The sequence below is a fragment of the Panicum virgatum genome, chromosome 4N (assembly GCF_016808335.1).
Source record: "Panicum virgatum strain AP13 chromosome 4N, P.virgatum_v5, whole genome shotgun sequence".
Lineage (NCBI taxonomy): Eukaryota > Viridiplantae > Streptophyta > Magnoliopsida > Poales > Poaceae > Panicum > Panicum virgatum.
Window position 1 is genome coordinate 41,092,141 of NC_053148.1, and position 24,743 is coordinate 41,116,883.

A 24,743-nucleotide genomic window follows, 5' to 3' on the forward strand; every position below is an offset into this window, starting at 1 on the left:
CCCAGATTTTGCCATCTTTTGTACATATGGTGTATCAGTAAATCTCTTTATTTGGGTTCCATCTGTTAAAAACTTTATATGTGCTCTGTAAGCACCATCTTACTATCTTTGAGGGTCGTCCATCATAAATACTAGAATTTAGCCATTTCTTTACACAGGGGTATCAGTATAGTGACTGTTATACTCCCCCTGACAGTCACATTCATTCTTTAATAGATCATATCTTGCTTTTCAATGCACATTACAGGGGAGTATCTTTCTAACTGTCTCACATTTCTCCCCCTCGAAATGTGGCATGAACTTTTCTGCCATAATTTCGAAAACTATTCACAACTTTCGTGAATGAGGAAAGTTTTATTACTTACTTCATCCACATGATTACCACATGCAGAATCAAGTAATTTGTTACTTCGTATGGGAGTACCTTTTATTCATTTTACTTTGAGAACTCAATAGAGTCCTTTAATCGATATGGCAGTACTTTTTCCTCATTTCACTTCACGAACTCAATAGAGTTCTTTATTACTAGTACTTTAGCAAGTCACGCTCGCATATCATTCCTATCTTGAGGTTCGTATGTAACTTTTCATTCTTCTTAAACTCATTGAGTGCCTAATCACTGTGACACAATAGAAGTGCCCGACCAATTCTAGAATAGCTTAAGAGCTACTCCAAAACTTTTCTCCCAGTATGGGATAAACCAGCACATGAGTCATCACAACTTTCTCCCGCCATGCAGGATTAGCACTATACCAACTTTACCCCGTCATGCGAGTATTATTTCATTCTTTTTCTAGACATAAATGTCAGAATTGGCTCATATCAAATTCAGAAATAAATCTGAATATTCCATGACACACATGTTTAATCCGACATTGGTCAAATTAGCCATGCATGAGTTATCATAACTTTGACTGAACTCAAAATGAATTCTTCTTGATAGATAGTACATAAGAGACATTTCTCAAAACGATCTCTTATTTCTCTATCTTCTTTTTCTTGGATCAATATCCATAAGTACATTTCTTTCAAGCTATCCTTTAAAGAGAATACACTTTGTCATGTGATGGTCTTCTTTCTTTCTGAGTCACAAGTAATTAGTTGATTTTTCTTTTCTCCCTTCAAGAAGGACTACATGCAAATCTTTGTCTAAAAAGACAACAATTAAAACTTTAAGTTCTATTCTATATCACCATTGGGCAGAAATAGAATAATTTTTTACATTAATTCCATATCACCGTTGGGCAGAAGCAGAATTAACGTATGGAAAACTCAATAAACTTTAAAACCATATATTTGCTCCTCAAAATTAAATCCTCCCGTTGGTTCGAATTTAATTAGAGGATAATCAACTTTATTGCAGCAGAAACTAGAAAAATATATTTCTCTAGTTTAAGAGCAGTGCTTTATCTATTCTTTGAAAATGGTCACTTTAATGCAATATTTACCAGAGACTTTAAACTTTAAGCTATGACTCATAAAAAATTATAGTATTGTTATCATCAACATTGGTCAGAAAATAACAATAACTTTGACTTTAAACAGCGAAAGCTTTTCTATCTTTTACCCACAGGGAAAAACTTATCTAAGACCTTTTGAACTATACTTTCAGTTAAATCTTCTCGTTGGTTCCAACTTAATTGAAAGATAAAACTTTTCTTTGCAGAGAAAAACTTTTTCTCTCTTATGGCATCGGAAAATTTTACTTTATTTTTAGAAACAATACTTTGTACTCATTTTCTCTCTAAACAATTTATCTCGTTGGTTCAAAATTGAGTAGACATAAAACTGTACAAAACTTACTCAAAGTAAGTTCTCCAATCAATGCTCGTAAAATTAATTCTCCCTTTTGTTTGAATTAAAATTAAGAGCAACACCTTTAAACTTTGCAGCGGACACTAACTATTCTCTAAAACAAATTATCCCGTTGGTTCAAATTTGAATAGAGAGTCAAAAAATGTATAAACCTCAATCAAGAAATGCTTATGAAATGATAAAACTGAGCTCTGTACTTTACTGTGAATTCGGCCCAGCGGCCAAAACACTATGCAATCTCTCGGGCCGAGCAGCCCGCCACGACAGCCCAGCAGGCAGACAGCCTGCCCGCGCGCACGCGGTACCCCGCGACCCAGGCTGCAACCTCGGCCTGGGCCGGGAAAATGGCCCCCGCGCGACGCCCTCCTGGGCCAAAAACTCCAGCCCACCAAAGGCTCGGTGAACGCCAACCGTCGATCTTGATCGGATGGCCATCCGCAGCTCTCGGCGGAACAAAACCGCCTGGCGGCTGACGCTCCACCCCGTGAACCCTAGCTCATTCTACTTTGTCCCCTTTCTCTGTCTCAAACGGACGCGGCGGAGGGTGGCGGCGCCGCCGCGGCTCCCTCGCCAGCGCGCCTCCAGGTCCGGCCACCGGCTCCATGGCCGGCGACCCGAGCCCCTTTTCTCTTTGCTCCTTTCCACAGCTTTCTCTGCGCCGCACCGAGCGAAGCGGCGGTGGCCGAGGCCGCCCGTGGCGCCGTGAGGAGAGTGGCTGCGCCACAACCGAGCCGGCAGCACCCGAGCCTTCTTTTCCCTCCCCTTCTTTCTCTTCTCACAGAGGCGAGCACGGTGTGGCGTCCGCCCATGGCGGCCAGAGGGGCGTCAGCGCCGCCGCGATGCCTCTCGCCGGTGCTCGCGTTCACCCGTGGGTGAGCGCGCCACCATCGAGCAACCGTGCAGTGGTGCTTGAGCCCGAGTCCTCACAACTGCAATGTGGTGTCGAGGTCTGGTTTCTTCGATTCAGGATCGAAACTTTTACTTTCTTTCTTTCTTTCTTTGATTCACGTCGAGATGATGCATTTCTATCGAATCCGTCACCACCATCTAGGGTTAGGGTTCTTGAACATTGACTTTTTCGATCCGAGACCGATGTGGATTCTTTTTGTTCTCTGTTTCTTTCGATCCGAGTTAGGATCCATCCCAAAATTCGATCTACTTCACTAGATCAGCTCTGGTACCATTGTTAGATCAATTGGATCGACTAGGATGTAGATTAATAGGTTAGACATACTTTCTATGGGACCTCTGAGACCTCCATGACACGTTGTCATTGAGGTACGCAGGGGCGGCGGCGTAGCATGGCGTAGTCGATGGCGGCGTGGTGCAGTAACCGGCACCAGTGGAGCTTCCCGCCGCTTCAGCACATCCCCTGATCGGCTAGGGTTTCTGTTGATGGGGCAAAGGGCGAACTTTGGACCACGTGCCACTGACCCCACCTCTTCCTTTTATATGTGTGCTGCGCGACGGGGGCCCACCAGCCTCCTACGGGCTGGGCGCCCCCGATCAGGGCGTGAGTTAAGGCCTGTTTGGTCCGTTGGGCCCAAACGGTGGAGATCAACACTAACAAGAAAATCCCATTTATAATTTGTTCTGTATTCAATTAACGAAACCGATTGGAAACAACAAGACACTGGGAATGCAAAGTAGTTTGAAGGTTCAGCAATTGAACTTGAACCAGTACATTGTAATTTCAACAACTATCTAACTCCGAATACTTTCAAAAAGACTCTGAATGTCTAAATACCGCAATCAGAAACTATAGCTCACTCTTGAATATCGAAACCAGAAACTATCTCACTCTGAATGCTGCTATTAGAAACTACCACAGCACTTCAACTGACACAATCTCAGACAAATTAACTCAAAGAATGGAAAGCCAAACCGGAGCAGAGTGGTCCGATGGGTATCCCCTGGGGAAGCACCGCTGGACACCACCATCTTGTGTCCACTTGCCGTTGTCACTGCAGGGGTAGCGCGTAGCATATGAAGGTAAACGGGTAGGCTACGCTAGCATCACTACCGCATATACCCAAGATACTTGCGAGTAGAAGATCATAGATCGTTACCACTAGACGCGCATCGCAGCGGAAGAAGTCGTGCGTCGATGTAGAGGAAGTAGTCGATCCCGTCCCACGAACCGAGCTCCTCTTACTTGATCCCAGCAGCCGATCAGCACAGCAGTCGCAGCAGCGCCTCCACGGAGTCCACACGTACGGGGATGAAACGCCGGGCGTCGGTGTGCTAGCACCGCACGCACGGCATGGGCGGCGGCCGAGAGAGAGAGGGAGGGGCGGCGGCTAGGAGGTGGCGCAGCTCTCAGGTCGTTGCCCCCCTAGCCCCTCCCTCGTATATATAGGGCGTACTAATGGGCTTCTATCTCATAGGCCCATTAGTAACCCTAATCCCTCTTGGATCAATATCCTCTTGGGCCTTTAAACCGTATTGTGATGATGGGCTCTTGGGCATATCACCAACAATCTCCCACTTGCACTAGAGACAATCATACAGGCAAGCTTTCCAACATTCCAAACCCCTTAAGTGTGTGACCCGTTAGGTTCATGTGTAGGTGGTCGTGATCGGAAATCATTTCCGAATCACAAGTCAATAGCGGCACCTAGCAGGGCATAGTGACTCAAAAATACACATAAAGATCATATCGGCCGAACCATAGATATACTCATACACTGATCCCTTTGCCACACGATACCAGTCAAGCTCAAAGCGAGATGCGTGCCACCTTTGTGATAGCTCGACCATTCTCTCGATCTAATAGTGGATTCTATTCATAACTAACCTTTAGTCATCATGATTAACTCTTTAATCACTTTGGCATGGCCATGCACTTTCAAATCCAACTATCTCGAGGGGCCCAGAGATATCTCTCCCGTTATCTAGGAGGGGCAAATTCCATCTTGATCCGCTCACATCCCATTCCATGTTTCATGACACACCTGTAAGCTGCTTTTGTAACTACCCAGTCACGGAGTAGCGTTTAGCAGCCCCAAGATGCACCACTACACACAGTGAGAAACAATGACGATCTCAGGTCTAAGGATCCAGTAGATATAACACTCAAGAACAACTGATGGCACATACAAAATAACAATCCCAACATTGTCTTGGAGTGGGTCAATCCAACACCATGTTCACCAACATGTGTCCACATCATTAATCCGATATCTCCATATCCATTATCCGTGAAACATGATCATCAATTAATGCATGTGCTAGTCTCAACGTCGTTGTTGTCCCACACAACGACATAAACTAGGGATAATTTAGAATCATATCATTGTCAACAAAGAGTTTCACGAACAAGTCACATACTTGATAATCAATGTAAAAAATAATCATCTATGGAACAAATAACAATTATTTATCATTACATAAACATACTCATGACACAAAAATCTCCCACGCACACTAGAATCACTGATGTAAATATCTAATACCCATAGATCTCATGTGCGCCTCATGCTTTGGTTGTGGGAGAGGCTTCGTCAACGGATCGGCAACGTTTGAATCCGTGTGCACCTTGCAAACCTTCACATCACCTCTCTCAACAAAGTTACGGATGAGGTGATACTTCCGCAGTATATGTCTGGACTTCTTAGTTGTTCTAGGCTCCTTTGCTAGTGCAACGGCACCACTATTATCACAATAGAGGTCCACTGGACTGGACGCACTAGGAACAACACCCAAGTCAGAAACAAACTTTCTGATCCAAACAGCTTCTTTTGCAGCTTTGGAAGCTGCAATATACTCGGCTTCTGTCGTCGAATCAGCCACCGTATCTTGCTTGGAACTCTTCCAGCTCACTGCCCCACCATTGAGGCAGAAAACAAAACCGGATTGCGATTTGGAGTCATCTTTGTCTGTTTGAAAACTAGCATCGGTGTAACCCTTTACAAGGAGCTCATCTTCGCCTCCAAATATTAGGAACATATCCTTAGTTCTTCTCAAGTACTTAAGGATACTCTTTACAATTGTCCAGTGAGCTTCACCGAAATCTGACTGATACCTGCTCGTAACACTTAGAGCAAAGGAAACATCTGGGCGCGTGCAAAGCATATCATACATGATCAACCCTATGGCTGAAGCATAAGGAATCATACTCATCCTCTTTTGCTCATCAGGTGTCATAGCACACTGACTCTTGCTTAGAGCAATGCCATGTGACATTGGCAAGAAACCTTTCTTGGAATCTTGCATATTGAACCGATTCAATATCTTGTCAATGTACGTGTCTTGGCTTAATCCAATTAGCCTTTTTGATCTATCTCTATAGATCCTAATACCCAGAATGTAAGCCGCCTCTCCTAAATCCTTCATCAAAAAACACCTTTTCAATGAGGTTTTAACGGCTTCAAGCATTGGAATATCATTTCCGATCAATAATATGTCATCCACATATAGGACCAGAAACACAAGTGCGCTCCCACTAGCCTTTTTGTAAACACAAGGCTCATCTTCATTCTTGATGAAACCAAACCCTTTGACTACTTCATCAAAACGAATATTCCAACTCCGAGATGCTTGCTTCAACCCTCTGAAGCTTACATATTTTCCCAGCATTTTTAGGATCGACAAAACCTTCAGGCTGTGTCATATACACATCCTCACTTAGATGTCCATTAAGGAAAGCGGTTTTGGCATCCATTTGCCATATCTCATAGTCATAATATGCGGCAATTGCTAGGAGAATCCGAACAGACTTTAGCATTGTGACGGGCGAAAAGGTTTCCTCATAGTCAACACCTTGAATTTGTCGGAAACCTTTCGCCACCAATCATGCCTTATAGATGTGAACATTTCCATCCATGTCTAATTTTTTCTTAAAAATCCACTTACAGTCGACAGGTCTCACACTGTCAATTTGATCGACCAAGTTCCAAACTTGATTATCATGCATGGATTTTAACTCGGATTCCATGGCTTCAAGCCATTTGTCGGAGTCGGGTCCCATCATTGCTTCTTTGTAGGTCAAGGGCTCATCATTTTCCATCAATAATATGTGGCGCTCCTCCGTAATAAGGAGGTTGAGCTTGTCAGTAGCGCGATGTACCCTTATAGACCTTCGTAATAATATGTGGCGCTCCTCCGTAATAAGGAGGTTGAGCTTGTCAGTAGCGCGATGTACCCTTATAGACCTTCGTGGGGCTGGTGCCTCAACTACGGGTTGTGCAACATCTTGCACATCCCGTGGATGTTCAGTGGTTGCTGAAACAGATTCGGGTGTTTCCTGAATTTCTTCAAGTTGCACCTTGCTCCCACTAAATCCTTTTGAGAGAAACTCCTTTTCTAAGAAAACACCATTGCGAGCGACAAACACTTTGTCTTCCGCCTTATTGTAAAAATAATATCCTTTGGTTTCCCTAGAATACCCCACAAAGAAGCATTTGTCTGACTTTGGAGTGAGCTTATCTGACATCAAACGTTTGACATAAGCCTCACATCCCCAAACTTTGAGAATAGATAATCCGGGACGCTTCCCAGTCCATATCTCATATGGTGTCTTCTCAACAGACTTACTTGGAACCCTATTCAGTGTGAACGCAGCAGTTTCAAGAGCGTAACCCCAAAATGACAATGGAAGATCAGCTTGGCTCATCATGGACCTAACCATGTCCAACAAGGTTCGGTTCCTCCGTTCGGATACCCCATTCCATTGAGGTGTTCCGGGCGAAGTTAGCTGCGGAATAATTCCACATTGCTTCAAATGATCACCAAATTCAAGGCTCAAATATTCTCCTCCACGATCAGATCGCAGAAATTTAATTGTCTTGCCTAATTGATTTTGTACTTCATTCTGAAATTCTTTGAACTTTTCAAACGATTCAGACTTGTGCCTCATTAAGTAGATATAGCCATATCTACTAAAGTCATCAGTGAAAGTAATGAAGTACTGAAAACCACCTCTGGCTATTGAGCTCATTGGTCCACATACATCGGTATGTACAAGTCCCAACAAGTCACTCGCCCTCTCACTATGACCAGTGAAAGGCGCTTTGGTCATCTTTCCAAGCAAACAAGACTCACATGTGTCAAATGATTTAAAATCAAATGAGCTTAACAATCCATCTTTATGGAGTTGTTCAATGCGTTTCTCATTTATATGACCTAAGCGACAATGCCAAATAAAAGTGGGATTCAAATCATTTGGTCTAAGCCTCTTAGTATTAATGTTACAGACAGATTTATCCTCAAGATCAAGAACATATAATCCATTCACCAATGGACAATGAGCATAAAAAATACCATTGCAAAAGATAGAACAACGTTTGTTCTCTATTACAATCTTAAAATCACCAACTTCTTCCAAACATGAAGAAGAAATAATGTTCTTGCTCAAAGCAGGAATGCAATAACAATTATTTAATTCCAAAACTAATCCGGAGGGTAGAGACAAGTGGTAGGTGCCGACCGCCAACACCGCAACCTTTGCGCCATTGTCGACACGAACGTCCAACTCGCCTCTTGCAAATCTTCTAGTCTCACTTAGACCCTGCAACGATTTGCAAGTGTGAATCATCGATCCAGTATCAAATACCCATGATTCACTAGAAGATAATGCAATATTTATTTCTATAACATTTATACCTGAAGTGGAAGTCTCACTTCCCTTCTTCTTCTTCTTTTCTTCCAAGTACTTCTTGCAGTTCCTAGACCAATGTCCCTTTTCATGACAGTGGAAGCATTCATCTTCAGAAGTAGGGCTAGATTTGGCCTTAGGTGCTGGCTTTAGCTTAGAGCCCGAGGACTCACCACCGGAACTCTTTTCCTTGCCTTTACCTTTGGGATTAGGAGGCGTCCAACACTTACTCTTTTTGTTCCCCTTCTGAATCATCATCACATGATTGGGATTCTTCTTAATGCTCTCCTCTGCTGTCTTTAGCATCCCATGCAACTCACTCAATGTTTTATCCAAGCCATTCATCTGAAAGTTCATGATAAAAGGCTCATAGCTCGCCGGGAGCGACTGGAGAATAACATCAGTAGCCAAGTCTTGGTGAAGTTCAGAACCAAGTCTGTCCAAAGTCTCAATGTAACCAATCATTTTGATCACATGAGGACTGACTGGGCTACCTTCTGCCAGCTTGCACGCAAACAAGGACTTTGAGATATTGAACCTCTCAGTCCTGACTTGGTTCTGAAACATCCCACGCAGCCCCTCGATCATGGTATGAGCATCCGCATGCTCATACTGCTTCTGCAGATCAGGGGACATGGTGGCGAGCATCAGACAGCTGACATCAAGTGAGTCATTGCAGTGCTTCTCATAAGCTCTGCGATCAGCAGCAGTTGCATTGTCCGGGAGATCATTAGGATATGGCTGCTCAAGAACATACTCCTTTTTCTCTTGCCTGAGAACAATTCTCAGGTTGCGGTACCAATCAATAAAGTTTGTTCCATTCAACTTTTCTTTCTCAAGAACAGAACGCAAATTGAAAGCGGAATTGTTACTGGCAGACATGATCTATAACATTAAAGTAAAGCAAGATTTCAGCACTAAGTTTATGTAAAGACTTTCATTAATTGATTTAACAAAAGACAACCTACTATATCAAAGTCATCTTCCCTCTAATGACATATAGTGGTTCAAGATCCATAATCACTAAAATTCTAGTGAGCTTTAGCATCACGGCTAGAAAAGTAGTGATACAGGTAAGTAACAAATTACTAAACACATCTCTATGCGACTCTTGTTTGTTGGGTGGCATCCAATGCCCCGGCCCCAACCCTATGCCTTAAAGCCCAAAACTGTTTTGATAGCTTTGCTGAGTAAACCAATACTATGCTTGTGAATGTCCGACATCCACCATATACAAAAGTGATAGCTGAGGGTACTCTACTTTTGTAAACCTACCACACAACGATCAAAATTTATAGGTGCAGCTATTGGTAAAAGGCATCAAAACTCAACCTTTTCTGAGGGAAGCTATTCTATCATGATTAAAGCATCCACCATATGTAAAAGCATGAAAGAATAGTATGACAGGAAAATAAACATCACAAGCATATAATCATATTATATTGTGAATAGTATGGCCTCTTGCATCACAATGGGCTCCATCGCCATGGCTCCAAGGTGACCTCCATTGCCATCCGTCCTGTCTTGTGGTGATCATCATCGCCATCATGATTGAAGCCTCCATGAAAAGATACTAAGCTACTACATCTAATAGCTAGTGAAATAATTACATGAGGATTCAAACATCACAAGTCGACACGCAGGTCGTTATACAATAATGGTGCAACCTCAACCCGGTTGTGTTAACTTGCGACACGCAGGCCGCACAAATCATCACATACATCATCACATGACATTGAGGCCATACCATTCACATCACACCTTGCAAAAACAAGTTAAGCGTACGACGTGTTCTACCAAAGTAGCGCTTAGGAAGCCGCTACAACGAGAAAGCAACGGCGGTCCCTATGAAATCCCTAACGGAATTACACATATCGCATCTATGGAATCCCTATGAAAATCTCATCAGAGTGATCGCATCACCTCAAATCCGAGCCATTCATAATGCCTCAATTTTCACTAGGTCAATCACATTGACCGTGCAAACTTTGCACTTGAGAAGACTGCATCTACACATGACCTCGATATGTTGGTCCAATCTGCTGACTTATGCACACAGTTAGTCCTGATGGTGATTCCAGCCGGTAGGGACATGTCGTATGCATAACAGACAAAGAACACAAACTAATCTTTTGTCACATGCCGCGCAATCAACTCGCTCCAGTTTTAACCCCTTATGACCAATTGATCTAATCAAACCGTGCAAAAGTAATAGATCCAATCTACTACAACAACATATCACCTATATGCAAATGATCCAGACCAAAAACTACGCAAGATGGCTCTGGTACCACTGAAGGTAAATGGGTAGGCTACACTAGCATCACTACCGCATATACCCAAGATACTTGCGAGTAGAAGATCATAGATCGTTACCACTAGACGCGCAGCGCAGCGGAAGAAGTCGCGCGTCGATGTAGAGGAAGTAGTCGATCCCGTCCCACGAACCGAGCTCCTCTTACTTGATCCCAGCAGCCGATCAGCGCAGCAGTCGCAGCAGCGCCCCCACGGAGTCCACACGTACGGGGATGAAACGCCGGGCGTCGGTGTGCTAGCACCGCACGCACGGCATGGGCGGCGGCCGAGAGAGAGGGAGGGGCGGTGGCTAGGAGGTGGCGCAGCTCTCAGGTCGTTGCCCCCCTAGCCCCTCCCTTGTATATATAGGGCGTACTAGTGGGCTTCTATCTCATAGGCCCATTAGTAACCCTAATCTCTCTTGGATCAATATCCTCTTGGGCCTTTAAACCGTATTGTGATGATGGGCTCTTGGGCATATCACCAACAGCATAGCCGTGGCGGAAGTAGATCTCTGCGTTGTCATACTGATCTCCGTCATCCAAGAAGTAGATGGCAGCCTCGGAGCCTGGGTACTGATCCACCTCGTAGGACCTGGAGCAGCCATGCCCGACGAACAGCATTCGGCCATCCAACGTGTCCAGCTCCCTCCATGCCCAGGGGTACTCCTCAATGGGGAAGTTCGGGTTCGGGCACGCGTCCGCTCTCTTCCGCTCCATCTCCCGGAACACCTTGAACCCACACGTTCCCCGCTGAAGAGGGTGGGGCGTGAACCTCACGAGCATGCGCAGCTCCTCCCGGGACACGACGAGGTAGCGAGCGCGGATGTGGAGGTCGTCGCCGGCGAGGGCTGGAACGAACCGGCTGAGTATCCAGCCACCATCCAGGGCCAGGCGCTGGCCATTCATGATAGGCTTGAAGGCGCACACGTGGTCGCCTCTAGTCAGGAAATTGAACTTGTCGTTGTGCAGCACGACGTCGGTGATCTTGGTTTCATCGACACCGTTCTCCTCCGCTAGCACCTCAACGACCTCGTATCCGCTCCGTTCGCTCATGGGCCACACGACAACTCCAGGCCGTGTCTGTACTCTGTAGGTGGGCGAAACCAGGCCCCGGCCCCGTCCACCAGCATGTCGCGACCGCCGCGCCGAAGCAATCCTGGTGGTCGGCGCGCTCCGAACAGCTATAGCCTGCTATAACCTATAACCTTTAAGAGAGTAGAAAACTAGAGTATCCATCTCTTAGCTCTAAATGGCTAAATCCGCTAATAGCCGGCTATAACCTGCTATAGCCACTAAATTATGAATTATTTAGTCAGCTAAATCATATAATTAGTATTTATTTATTATTAGTTCAGTAATGAACTTCATCATTTACAAAACTTAGTATTTCATCAACGACGTAACGAGGGAAATGAAGCCCAAGCCGGTCAATGAAATTTTCTTGATTTCATATTTATATGCAAAATTACTCATAGATTTATGTATGGTATTGAAATAGAAATGCATAATTGTGAGAAGTTTCTAGAAGATTAGAGAGCATGCATGAACCATAGTTACCGTGTTTCATGGTGAAATATGGAATACTCTAGAAATTAGATATTTGTATGATTAGATAAGCATGAGGAAAATTCTAAAGCATTGTGTAGAAGATGGACACGTGGTAAAACCATATGAGCCACAAAGTCCTATAAATAGGGGTGCTCCTCTCCCCCTCTTGCCATACCACGACATAAAGGTCTCAAGTAGAGGATGACAAGGTTGCCATGTAGTGTAGTAGTGTCATGGTAGGGTAGCGATATAAAGAGTGCAAGAGTATTGTGTTGTACTAAGTTATGGTGAATAAAGAGTTGATTTACCATATAGTTTGGTCTCTTGTATTAGTGTCTAGGTGAAGGTGGTAGGGGCGCCGATTTCTCAACACATGATATTTACATAACCGCTAAATGAATTAGCTAAGCTATAGCCCGCTATAGTCTTTCTTAACCTCTACAAACACCAACCGCTAAATGACTTAGCTCAATGACTTAGCTCGCTATTTTAAACACTGGGTAGTGGACGTACATGAGGCCAGCCGCCCTGGGGGCATCGGCGCGGAGCGCTGCGAAGGGAAGGTCACGCGGATGCGAAGGGCGGGTGCTCGCGCGCAACAGCTGGGTATGGTATGGCTGGCGGAAGTGGAAGAATAGCCAGCGGTCGTCCTGGGGGCTGAAGCAGCGCGCGCCGGGCGGGATGTTGACGTAGTGGTGGACGCGGCAGCCAATGAGCACGCAGGCGGCGCTTCTGTAGCTGTCGCCGCTGCAGAGGAACGCCGGGAGGAGGAGCCACGGTAGCGAGGGCGGCGCCATGAGGTTGTAGAAGGCCTTCCAGGCGTATGCCTTGTTCTTCAGTACGAGCCCAATGACGAACTCAGGTATGTTCCCAGCTTCCATCAGACTGCTGAGAAGCTCGCGCAGCGGTTCGTCGGGCTTGAGGATGTGCGACTGCGCCATGTTCCACGCGCGGCAATTGGCGAACATCCTGGCGCGGTCCGCGTTGCTCGGGACGTGCTTCACGATATGAAGAATGGAGTCGTCGTAGAGGTCCTCGAACCTCATCGGCATAGGCGGAGGCAAATGCCGGAGCGTGTCCATGCCCATGGGGCCGTTGGGATTGGGTGGGTCGGAGGAGGAGGTCCGGCGGGCGGTGGCCGTGGACGGAATTGCTATTTCCTTGCAGCGTGGTTGAGGTCAAGGGGAGGAAGGCGTTGGCGGTTGGCGGTGGTGGGGGATTCGAGTTCCTTTTGTACTAGTTTCCTTGTCTTCTTTTGGAAGATTCAGGCCATTGTGGCGGCGGTTCACGGCCGAAGCGAACAGCACACGACCAGCAAGGAGACAGCTGGCTCCTCTCCTCTTCCCCCGGAGGGATTTGAATCCCATCGCAGCGCAATGGCCTCCCAGTTCCCCACCGCCTCTCTTCTTCTTCCTCCACCACCTCGCCTTCCCCCCGACGACCACCAAATCATCCCGGATCCCCCAAACCCCACCACATCCCACGACGCCGCCATGGCCGCGCCCCCGGTTCTTTTTCTCTCAATGGAGCATGGAATTGGAAGTCGTATTTGCTACTACTTTTCGTTGATTTTTGCTTGTCTCAGCTTTCATGGGCTGGATTGCAGGAAATCTTGGTATGAAAAAATAAATATGAGATTCATTAAATCTCTGTGGTAGTGAATAATTAAGATAGAAGATGTTATGTTTTAGCTGTGTTTAAGCTTGATCCCTTCCCCGTGCTAGATTTGTGCATGATATCTGAAGTGTAGTTTCTGTTGTGCTATGAAGATCTTGCAGTACTAAAACCTATCTCATTACAAGTTCTATGCCTAAATGCATATTCCACAATGACTGATTATCCTCCCTTGTTTTAGATAATGGAACAAGTAAAAACATTTGTGGATTTTTGCATCTCATAATGCAACATGGTAATATCATGTTTAATTTTGCTGATTCTTTAAAGTACATGTGATTTTGGTATTGTAATTTTGAAATTTTAATCATCTTAGATTTTGTCGAGATCAGAAGATACTTCTTCTATTGTTATTGCCTTGAGGACCATACACACATGTGAGCCACCAAGCGGGAGAACTGCATGTCCTGGACCATGGCTACTGCTTGGGGATTTCAACTTAATAGCAAATTCTGAAGATAGGAATAGTGGGACTGTCAACAGAGCAATGTTGGGAAGATTATGTCGCTTGATCAGTGACTTAGAACTAAAAGATTTGCCTCTTCTCGGTCGCAAATACACGTGGTCTAATCAGCAAGATTCGCCAATACTAGCCAAACTCGACATAGTGCTTTGCTCAATGGAGTGGGAGCTTATGTTCCCTAACTGCCTACTACAGAGTTGCGCTACAGAAGGCTCGGACCATTGCCCTCCTCTCCTTGGCTTGAATGATGTCCACCCCGGAAAAGCCAGATTTCACTTTGAAGCTTTTTGGTCCAGCCTGGATGGCTTTCAAGAGGTAGTTGCAGCAGCTTGGACTTCTGAACCAGTTTCACACTGCCCCTTTGACACCCTGGCAAGAAAATTCAGAGCAACAGTTAGAAATCTTCAGAGCTGGAGTCAAAAGAAAGTTGGCCATGTTAACTCACAATTAGCACTAGCCTCCTTCATTAATTGGAAATAGCACAAGATTTTAGTGGATTATCCAGGCTTGAATTATGGCTAAAGAACAAACTCAAGCGGCATTGTTTGGCTCTCTCATCCCTGCAGCGCACCATTGCCAGAAGTAGGTCTCGCATCAATTGGCTTAAGGAAGGTGATGCCAATACAACTTTGTTTCATGCACAGGCTCGTCACCGTAAGAGGAAAAATTTTATTGCCAAGCTCACCACTGCTGATGGGACAATCCTCACCAAACACGAGGAAAAGGAGCAGAATATCTTTGAGTTCTACACCAACTTGTTGGGCAAGAGCATTGACAGAGAAGTGACAGTTGATCTTTCAGAGCTAGGCATGCCATATATTGCCCTTCATGAGCTTGAGGCACCGTTTTCAGAAGAAGAAGTTTGGAAAACAATCAGGGTACTGCCTTCTGACAAAGCGCCTAGTCCCGACAGTTTTACAGGCAAGTTTTATAAAGTTTGTTGGCATATTATAAAGCTGGACATTATGGCTGCAATTTCTGCTGTGTGGAGCAGAAAGTTTGCCAATTTTGAGCTGCTAAACTCAGCTTTTGTCACTCTCTTGCCTAAGAAAGAAGATGCCTCAAATGTCAGGGATTTCAGGCCCATTAGTTTGGTGCACTCTTTTGCCAAACTTGTAACAAAAAATCCTTGCCAACAGACTGGCTGGTTTTCTAAATCAGCTGATTTCCCCTAATCAGAGCGCTTTCATCAAAGGTCGCTTCATTCTTGACAATTTCATGTTGGTTCACAAGACTACAAAATTCCTACACCAACAGAAACAAGCTCGTATTCTTCTCAAACTAGATATTAATAAGGCTTTTGACTCAGTTTCATGGCCTTTTGTCTTGGAAGTTTTGAAATAGTTGGGTTTTGGACCAATTTGGTGTGATATCATAAGTGGGCTGCTTCGAACATCCTCCACTCAAGTACTACTTAATGGATCTCCAGGAGAAAGGATACATCATCAGCGCGGCCTAAGACAAGGGGACCCATTGTTGCCCATGCTTTTCATCCTAGTCATGGATGTGCTTTGTCACTTAATAAAGAAAGCGGCAGAGAAAGTGTCTTACAAAGCCTTGCTTCGGAAATGTCTGATCACTGCCCGCTGATCCTTGGTCTCAGGGAGGGCATCTTGGGAAAGAAACAGTTTCACTTTGAGAGTTTTTGGACAAGGCTTGATGGATTTCTCGAAGCTGTGCAGCATCCTTGGGATGAGCCTGTACATGATTGCTCCCCCTTCCTGAGAATCTCTATTAAGCTAAGGCGGCTTACTAAAGCTCTACAGTCCTAGGGACAGAAGCAAGTTTGTCATGTAAACTCGCAGCTAGCTCTCGCTTGACACATTCTGCATAATTTAGAAATGGCCAAGGACCTCAGAGAATTATCGGCGGAAGAAAAGTGGCTGAGAAGTAAATTAAAGAAACATTGTTTGGTCCTGGCCTCTTTGGAGTGGACAATTGCGCATTTGCGCTCTCGAGTGAGATATCTAAAAGAGGGTGATGCAAACACCTCCTTCTTTCATAAACAAGCTAGCTTCCGAAAGAAGAAGAATTTCATTCCTAAACTTTTTTTACAGATGGTCGGGTAGTCACAACTCAAGAGGAAAAACATCAAATCCTCTTTGAACACTTTGATGGTATTCTGGGCAGGGCAAGAGTTAGAGAAGCTACTTTGAACTTAGCTGAATTCCATAGGGATGGCATGGACCTCTCTGTGCTTGATGCTCCATTCACTGAGGAAGAAGTTTGGGCAACTATAAAGGCACTACCAACAGATCGAGCGTCGAGACCAGATGGTTTTACAGGTCGCTTCTAAATATCCTGTTGGCATATAATAAAGGTTGATATCATGGAGGCTTTAGTGTCACTGCAGCAAGGAGATATGAGGAATTTGGAGCTGCTCAACTCGGCCTACATAACTCTAATTCCCAAGAAGGCTGATGCTAGTGAGGCAAAAGATTACCGTCCCATTAGCTTGGTACATAGCTTCGTGAAACTTGTGACCAAGATTCTGGCTAATCGACTTGCACCACAGATTAACACTTTGGTTGCAACCAATCAGAGTGCTTTCATCAAAGGCAGATGTATTCATGACAATTATATGCTGGTACAGCAAACTATCAAAGTCCTGCACCAGCGAAAAATCTCGAGTTTATTCCTAAAGTTAGATATCTCGAAGGAATTTGATTCGGTGGATTGGGCCTTCCTTCTGGAGATTCTTACACATCTAGGCTTTGGTCCTACCTGGGTTTCCATCATCTCCAATTTACTAAGGTCTGCTTCCACCCAGATTATTCTAAATGGGATACCAGGGGAATCCATTTTTCATCAACGAGGGCTTCGTCAAGGGGACCCTCTCTCCCCGATGTTGTTTATCCTAGTCATGGATGTGCTTAACAGTTTGTTTATCAAGGCAAAATCGGAAGGACTGCTCTTACCTCTGCTTTCCACAGGACAGAGACTCTCTTTGTACGCTGATGATGTTGCTTTATTCATCAGGTCAAATGAGCAAGATTTACAGCTTACAAAAAATATTTTGGCAGTCTTTGGGGAGGCCTCGGGTCTGCAAACCAACCTGCAAAAAAGTCGTGTCATTCCTATTTAGTGTGATGAGGAGTTTCATGGTGTCGTGATTAATACTCTGCATTGTCCCACAGCCAATTTTCCCACCACTTATTTGGGACTACCAATCTCTAACAAGAAGCTGAGAAAATGTGATCTGATGGTTTGGATAGAAAAGATTGCTAACAACCTGCCAGGTTGGAAGTCCTCTCTCATGACTTTGGCTGGTCGCGCAGTCCTGGTAAAATTTGTTCTCACAGCTATACCCATTTACATCCTGGTAGCAATCAAAGTGCCTAAATGGTTCTTAAGAGTGGTAGACAAAATCAGGAGAGGATTCTTATGGACAGGAAGACAAAGAGCTAATGGTGGCTAATGTCTAGTGGCGTGGGAAAAGGTCATGCGGCCCCTCGATCTTGGAGGGCTAGGCATACTGTTGTCGGTCAAAACCCACCGGCGAGCAACGACAGGCAACACGAAGAGCCGGGAGGTTGCCGGGGCGCTAGCAGGCACTGCTCCCTCGTCGACGGCCCGCAATTCCAGCACACACCGCGGCTTGTGAAGACGCAGGGCGTGCCACCTGACCTATACCTGATCAGGAAGGTGCGAACGTGCTTGCAACGATTTGCCTGCATACACAAACACGTGGAAACATAAGTCCGAGCCGTGGTCGGCTCCCCGGGATGACTCTTGCATCGGCTTTAACGAGCCGATCGAGTCCCGGTGTCAGATTGGATCTGCATCTATCCGAATATTGATAAATAAAGCAAATAGCTGTAAAGTTGCTTCAATTAAATCTAATTAATCTAATCCACGATGGTAAAAGCTTCACTGCTAGATCGGAACATCCTACACGTGACTGGGCCTAATGAACGTAACAGATAACTAAATCAGAACCTAAAATAGAGGCCTCAGAACTAGCAAGAGCCGATTCCCGGAACAATCACTATTAAGGCTAAGATAAAGCATCTAGTACACCACCGGATCATCCAACCCGTTTGCAAGGCCTAATCTAACAGATATTACGCCAACTCTTAGAGATAAGAGCAAACCATAACAGATTAGATCTACTAGACATAAAAGAAGCAGGGTGTTGCCTTTACGCAGCTAACTCTATGCAACAAGAGCTAGTATAAGATGGTGACATGATCGCTTAAAGACAACATGATATTCGTAGATGATAAGCAACAAAGCACAACAGATCTACTAAAAGCCATGCTACGAACATCGAGATAACTAGTACTACTCGCCATCAAAAACGCTTCAGTACGAGTAATACCAAGGTAAAAGCAAGAACAACGCTGCCCTGATCGCGAGAAGCGATCAGGGCAGCATGGCGCTTACTTGGATGAAACCCTAGGATTAGGGGTGACGATGCGCCGAGATTGTTGTTTGCGAGACGTGATGATCTTCTTTCATGAATAACATAGGGTACATATTTATAGTCCGGAGACTTGGAAAATAATCTAAACTAATCTTGTCCCGATCGGACTCTATCTCTAATCTTAAACTAAATCTAAAGATACATGGCCCATGTGGCCCAAACGCTCACGCAGGAGCCGATTTACAAGCCTTCTTCAATCTTCTGCTTTAAGCCCATCTTGCTTTCGGCCCATAAATTAATCCTGTTAATTTATGGCGATAACACATGCCCCCTGGTTTTGGCAATGATAGTTCCAAAACGACTCTGTCGCTTCATATTCCCGTTAATGCTCATTAAACACACTGCAACCACCAAGGAAGACGCAACGTCTCTGCAACTAGCTCCTCGTAGAACGTGAAACTGCCGATCCGTCTTCCATCTTTTCACTATTTAATCTCACCCCGAATCGGCTCTTCTTCACGGCAAGCTCCTTCTTCCTCCCAAAGCCAAATAGCGCAGAAAACCCCAGTCCTCCAACACCAATAGCCATGGCGATCTCTTCCTCCTTCGACTCCAACTCCTTTTGTTGGCGCTCCTTAAGTATCCATTTTATTATACAATTAGGAGTTGTTTTGGTAAATTCTTCGGGATGATTCATGTACTAACCCGCCACTTGGCACCCGAACTTGACCATTTTCGATTTTGTCCTGGATTTTGGAGCATGTTGCATTTTGACAGGAATTGGGACATTTTTGGAGATGTTTTGACGCATGGTTACAACTGGGCTAAGATGAGGAATAAAAGGAAGAATCAACATGCAAAAGATGGGACCAAAAGGGGCCAGAAAAGGCCCAGGCCGGCCGGCCTGGAGTCCTTGGGCCGGCCGGCCTAGCCCTTTTCGGAGCCCAATCGGTCTCGGTTTTCTTCGGCACGAAGTATGCGTAAACCCTAATCTATGTTTTACCAAAACCACTGACCATATCTACCTATAAATACCCCGAAGCTGCCGTCAAAAAAGGGGATCGCAGGGAGGACCGCAGAGGAGATCGCGGAGATCGCAGAGAAGAGCATCCAGAGATACATTCGAGTTAGACACAAGAGGAAGGCGACACCGGAGGCCTCATCGTCCCTCGGTGCCGCTGCAAGTTGGAGGACAGCAAGGGATCCATCCCTTGCCGGAGATTTCGTCACCATGATCGACTACGCTTCGCTTAGCTTCATGGGGTAAAGTCCTCGTTTGTTCATGGGGTTGTAAGGAGATCTTGAGTTGTAATTGCCGAATCCTTTATGAGATTGATCTATCACGATTCTTGTTGATGATGCTTTGATGCCTAATAGTTCGCGACTTGGCTTTGAGTTTGCTTTGCTCTTGCATGGTTTACTTAGATTACATCAACTATCGTGTTCTTGTTGATTCGTTACCGATTATCCTCGTGTAGTGACAGTATGCGGGAGGGAAAGGTTTTGATCTTGGAACACACCTTTGGTAGATTAGATCTGTTCTTCGTTGCTTGGCGATTACGACCCTATGGACAAATGCTCTTCATATCTTGTGCACACATCTATCATTGCTCACTAGTCTAGATTAGATTAGATTGGTTAGATTAGATCTATTTCACACTCAAACACTCAATATAGATCTTTTACCAAATCATTAGTGCTTAGTTAAGCATAGTAATACACTTGTTCCGTGGATTGATAAACCTTGGGGGAATACTCTAAGGGAAAAGCTATACACGATCCATGCACTTGCGGTACGTAAATTGGCGCTTTAAGAAGCGTCAACACCTTTGGAGACTCTTCCTCCTCCTCTTCTCCTTCTTCTTCCCCCCTCCCCGTTTCTTCCATCGACTCCATCCCGGAGAGTCGGGAGCCGACGCCGGAGTGGGACCCAACTGCAACGTATGAAGCGCTGGCTCCTCTGCACTGGGATGCAGAGGAGTTCGACTTCTGGACCGTCTCCGAGGAAGACGAGCCCAAGACCGAGGGAGAAGACCTCCGGCTCCTGTTCCAGGAGGAGTCGGAGAACAGCGACGAGGAAGACCCCTCTTCGGACGGAGTCGACTCCTCCTCCGACGATGACGAGCCGATGGGCGGAAAGCCCTTTCGGTTCCTCAGGTCCTCCGAGGAGGACAGCGAGGAAGAGAACAGTGGCGGCGGCGACGGCTGGATCAACTTCGGGTCCGAAGGCGGCAGCAGCGCCTTCGGCAGTGATGACGACGACGACGACAGCGACGACGACGGCAGCGGCGATGCGTTGGCCCGAAGCCCCAAACGCCGTAGGTACTAGGTACCTACGAGCAGTAGAAGTAAGTAGCATCGTAGGGGTAGGATCACAATGCCGAAGGATTAATTCCTTTGTAACAATCGGCTTTCCCTTGTAAGAAACCTTTCTTTTAATGAAATCGATTTCCTTAAATTCTGTGTCTGATGTTTACTTTCCAAAAAGCCGATGGCAACGCATCAGGCTTCTATAAATATCCAAGAGCCGACGAAATTCAAACTAGAAGCAACCCGCATAAGAGTAGAGTACCACTTCCACCTTGAATCGAACTCGAAACAAGCTCTCAAATCCGAACGTAATTCGAATACCCAGCTCTACAAATCCGAGCAAGAACTCACCAAGCTCCCGAAATTCGAATTAGAGCCCACAACAACCAAACCCCAAGTCAACGGATCTAAACCATGGCAGACTCTACAGCTCATACAACAAATTCTGCAATCGGTGATGTGGCAATCTGCGGTCTGAAGGTAATATTCGGCCTAATCCTTTAGTTTCCCTCAGCTTATTAAGCCTCTGAAACATTAAACTCTGAGACCTGACACCATACGCATACTTCTAAATTTCTGATCTTCAGGTATCAAACATCCTTCTGCCGCATCCCTCCAATCCAAAATCTTTATGTCTTGGCCCACGAACTTTCGAAAATCCCATAGATTTGATTTCTTGTGAAGCAAATATGATCCCTTTCGTAGGTCAAAACATCGATTTGAACCTCTGGGCCGACTACTTAAGAGCCTGGCCCAACCCTCCTGAGAGCTGGATTACATGGTACAGCAGAGTAGCAAAGGCTTATATGCCCTTATGGCAGGATTTGAACATAGCCGATGCACTTAGCTTATCATTATCACCCCTTGACAAAGATGAAAATCTTCTGAAAACCATCGGCTATTTTTTGTCCGATGCTCTAAACTGTTTCCTCTTTGGTCATGGACCCATGACTCCCACTCTGCTAGATGTCACCATGATCACTGGGCTAAACATTGGATCTCCTAATCCAGTTGCCCACAAAATGGCAGAAGTCCCCTTCAAACTTTCTTCCAAGGTTAACTGCACAAACTGGGGCACTTACATGAATCAGCGCATGAAAACAAAAGGTCCAGTGACTGAGAAGGAACACACAGCCTTCTTAAATCTTTGGCTAGAGCACTTCATCTTCTGTGGCCCTTCTTTAGCTCCAACTAAGAACTATCTTCCCTTGGCCTATCACCTGGCCCATGGCAATCACATCGGCCTAGGCAAACTTTTTCTTGGAGAAACCTACAAATATCTCCATTTGATGACATCTAACTTGCTTAATCAAAAGAAACTGAGAACTGGAGGCCCTTGGTGGTTTATTCAGTTGTGGGCACAACTGTACTTTCAGCACCATATTCCGAACTTCCAAGGCCTAACCAAGAACTCTTTTCCTGATGAGAGTGACAAACCAATTAGATGTACTAGCTACGGCCAAGCTTTATTTAGTCTACCCGGCAGTAAACTGAATTCAACAGATGCAGCAAACTGGTTCAGAATCTTCTACAAGGGACTAGACAATCCACTCTATTTCCCATTCACTGAATCTGAATCCTTTGAAAACCCAACTGCCTTTAGACTAGATAATTTTGCCGATGACAACAGCACTCGGCATTTATACTCTTTAATGATCCGACCTGGCTTCCTTCCGGTTGGCATTAGCACCTCTAATAGAATTATCAAGCCAGGTTATGAATCTTACCAACCAGTCATAGCAGCTTGGCAATTTGGCCTAGGACAGGTCCCTCCCCACTTCCATATTCACCACTTGGTGGAGAGTAGAGCCAATCTGCCTGATGGTCACACCAGCTCAAGATGCTACAGCACGTTCGATGACCTCCACATTCCAATACCAGCCAATCTGTTCTTTGATCCTTCATCGATCGATTTTAGCACATGGTAGGGAATGTGGAAAACCAATGTTTTCAGAAAAGCTCTAGGTCCTCGACTGCAGCAAATTGATCCTGAATATGTAATCCCCGAGGAAGAGGTACTGAATTTAAACATTCATCCTTTCTAAGTCATCTATCCCTCTACTTGACTAATCCTGCTTACCCTGTTAGCAGCAACAGGATGGTCCAGAACCTATGACCAGCAACGGGGAGTCATTCCACTTTCTTCCAACTGCCCCTAATGTACTTTTCTGCAAAGGATCACCATCAATGAAGAAAGTGATAATGACTATTCAACCAGACTTACTTCAGTCGGCTTCCAAACGAAGACAAGCTTCTGTAATTGTTGCCCCCCGAGTCTTGACCAAGAAAAGGAAGATGATCACGAGACGAATTATCAAGAAACCAGCACCAGCTTCCCCGAGTCCATCAGAGTCCAACACCAACCAGGTAACTCATCTTTCTAAAACTTCTTTGCATACACATGTACCCTGGTTGACTGTAATTCTATTTCCAGGATGCAGCTAAAGACATCCCCAATGCAGAAAGTCCAGTACAACATGAAATGACTGCAACTCCTAATGTACTGATGGAGGCAAGCGAGGGGCAAACTGACATAGTCAATGTTCTTGATGACGACACAAGCTCTATTAGGACGATCGCTCTTGAACCGCCCAACGCTTCTTCTTCAGAACAGGTAACATTACAAGAACCAATTCTGAACCAGCCGATAGCTTCATAAATGCATCTTGCTCTAACTCCAGATATGTCCATAGGGCTTTGACATTTCAGGTTTGCTCTCCTTTGACCCAGCATCGATGGGTCTGACTGCCCCTAGAACAAAAACACCATCTCTGCAGCAATCGGCTAACTTGGCAAATCAGCTTCAACTCATCAAGAATCTATTATCTGCTCCGATCACTGCTCTGGTTGATGATTCCAGCAAGATAAAAGAAATTCTTAAGCAGATAGAATCCCAGTTTCCAGAATTACTTCGAGTCAAACTCTGGCCAACCGGCCATCTTCCTTTCTTTCGGGCAGAGGCGAAGGCAGCTCAACAAAGAATAGAAGCACGTCGTTCTCAAGTCTTTCTGAAAACTGACATAGCTCAAAAGTGCAAAGCCCTCAACCAAAAGAAAGCAACTCTGGATGCTAAAGCTGATATCTCCGAGAACACAAGACGACTCAACCTCTTGGAAAAGGAACTGATGGAACTTGAAGAAAAGGTTCGCACTACCCAAAGACTAATCCAAGAGGAGAAAACTTCGATCGCAAACTCTAGGCAGGAAACCCAAGAAATGACTGAACAAATACAGGCAGAGTTTGCAGAGATAAGCACCTTGAGTCGACAGATAATATCAGGCGATGACAAGGATGACGAAGAAATCATTGCAAGAGCTGATGCTGTACGTGCAGACGCCATCCATGCCATAGAAAAATTCCTGAACTAGTAGAACTGTTCAGAAAACATTTGATGTTGCTTGTTAAACCTGAAACTTGTACTCATTTAAAACACCTTAAGTCGATGGTTAGACATCGGCTGTCTTGCTTCTCATATGTATTTTTACTAGCCAACTCAACGTGTTGGCTTCTCATTCATTTTTTTTACCGGCCAACTCAACGTGTTGGCCTATCTCTTTCTCTTTTTTTTACTGGCCAACTCAACGTGTTGGCCTTTCTTTTTTTTTTTTACCGGCCAACTCAACGTGTTGGCCCTTTGCGCTACAGCCAGATGGGTCTCATCGGCTCTTGTTACTC

At 45.1% G+C, this 24,743-nt stretch overlaps 1 protein-coding gene across 1 annotated transcript; it reads right to left on the reverse strand.

Moving 5' to 3' along the window:
• Positions 1-3,581: 3,581 nt before the first annotated feature.
• On the reverse strand, positions 3,582-11,760 carry LOC120669406. Its single transcript, XM_039949166.1, has 2 exons — positions 11,190-11,760; positions 3,582-3,637 (listed from the first exon to the last, which is right to left on the reverse strand). The coding sequence occupies exons 1-2, from the start codon at positions 11,758-11,760 to the stop codon at positions 3,582-3,584; spliced, it is 627 nt and encodes a 208-aa protein (XP_039805100.1).
• Between the last annotated feature and the right edge of the window lie 12,983 nt (positions 11,761-24,743).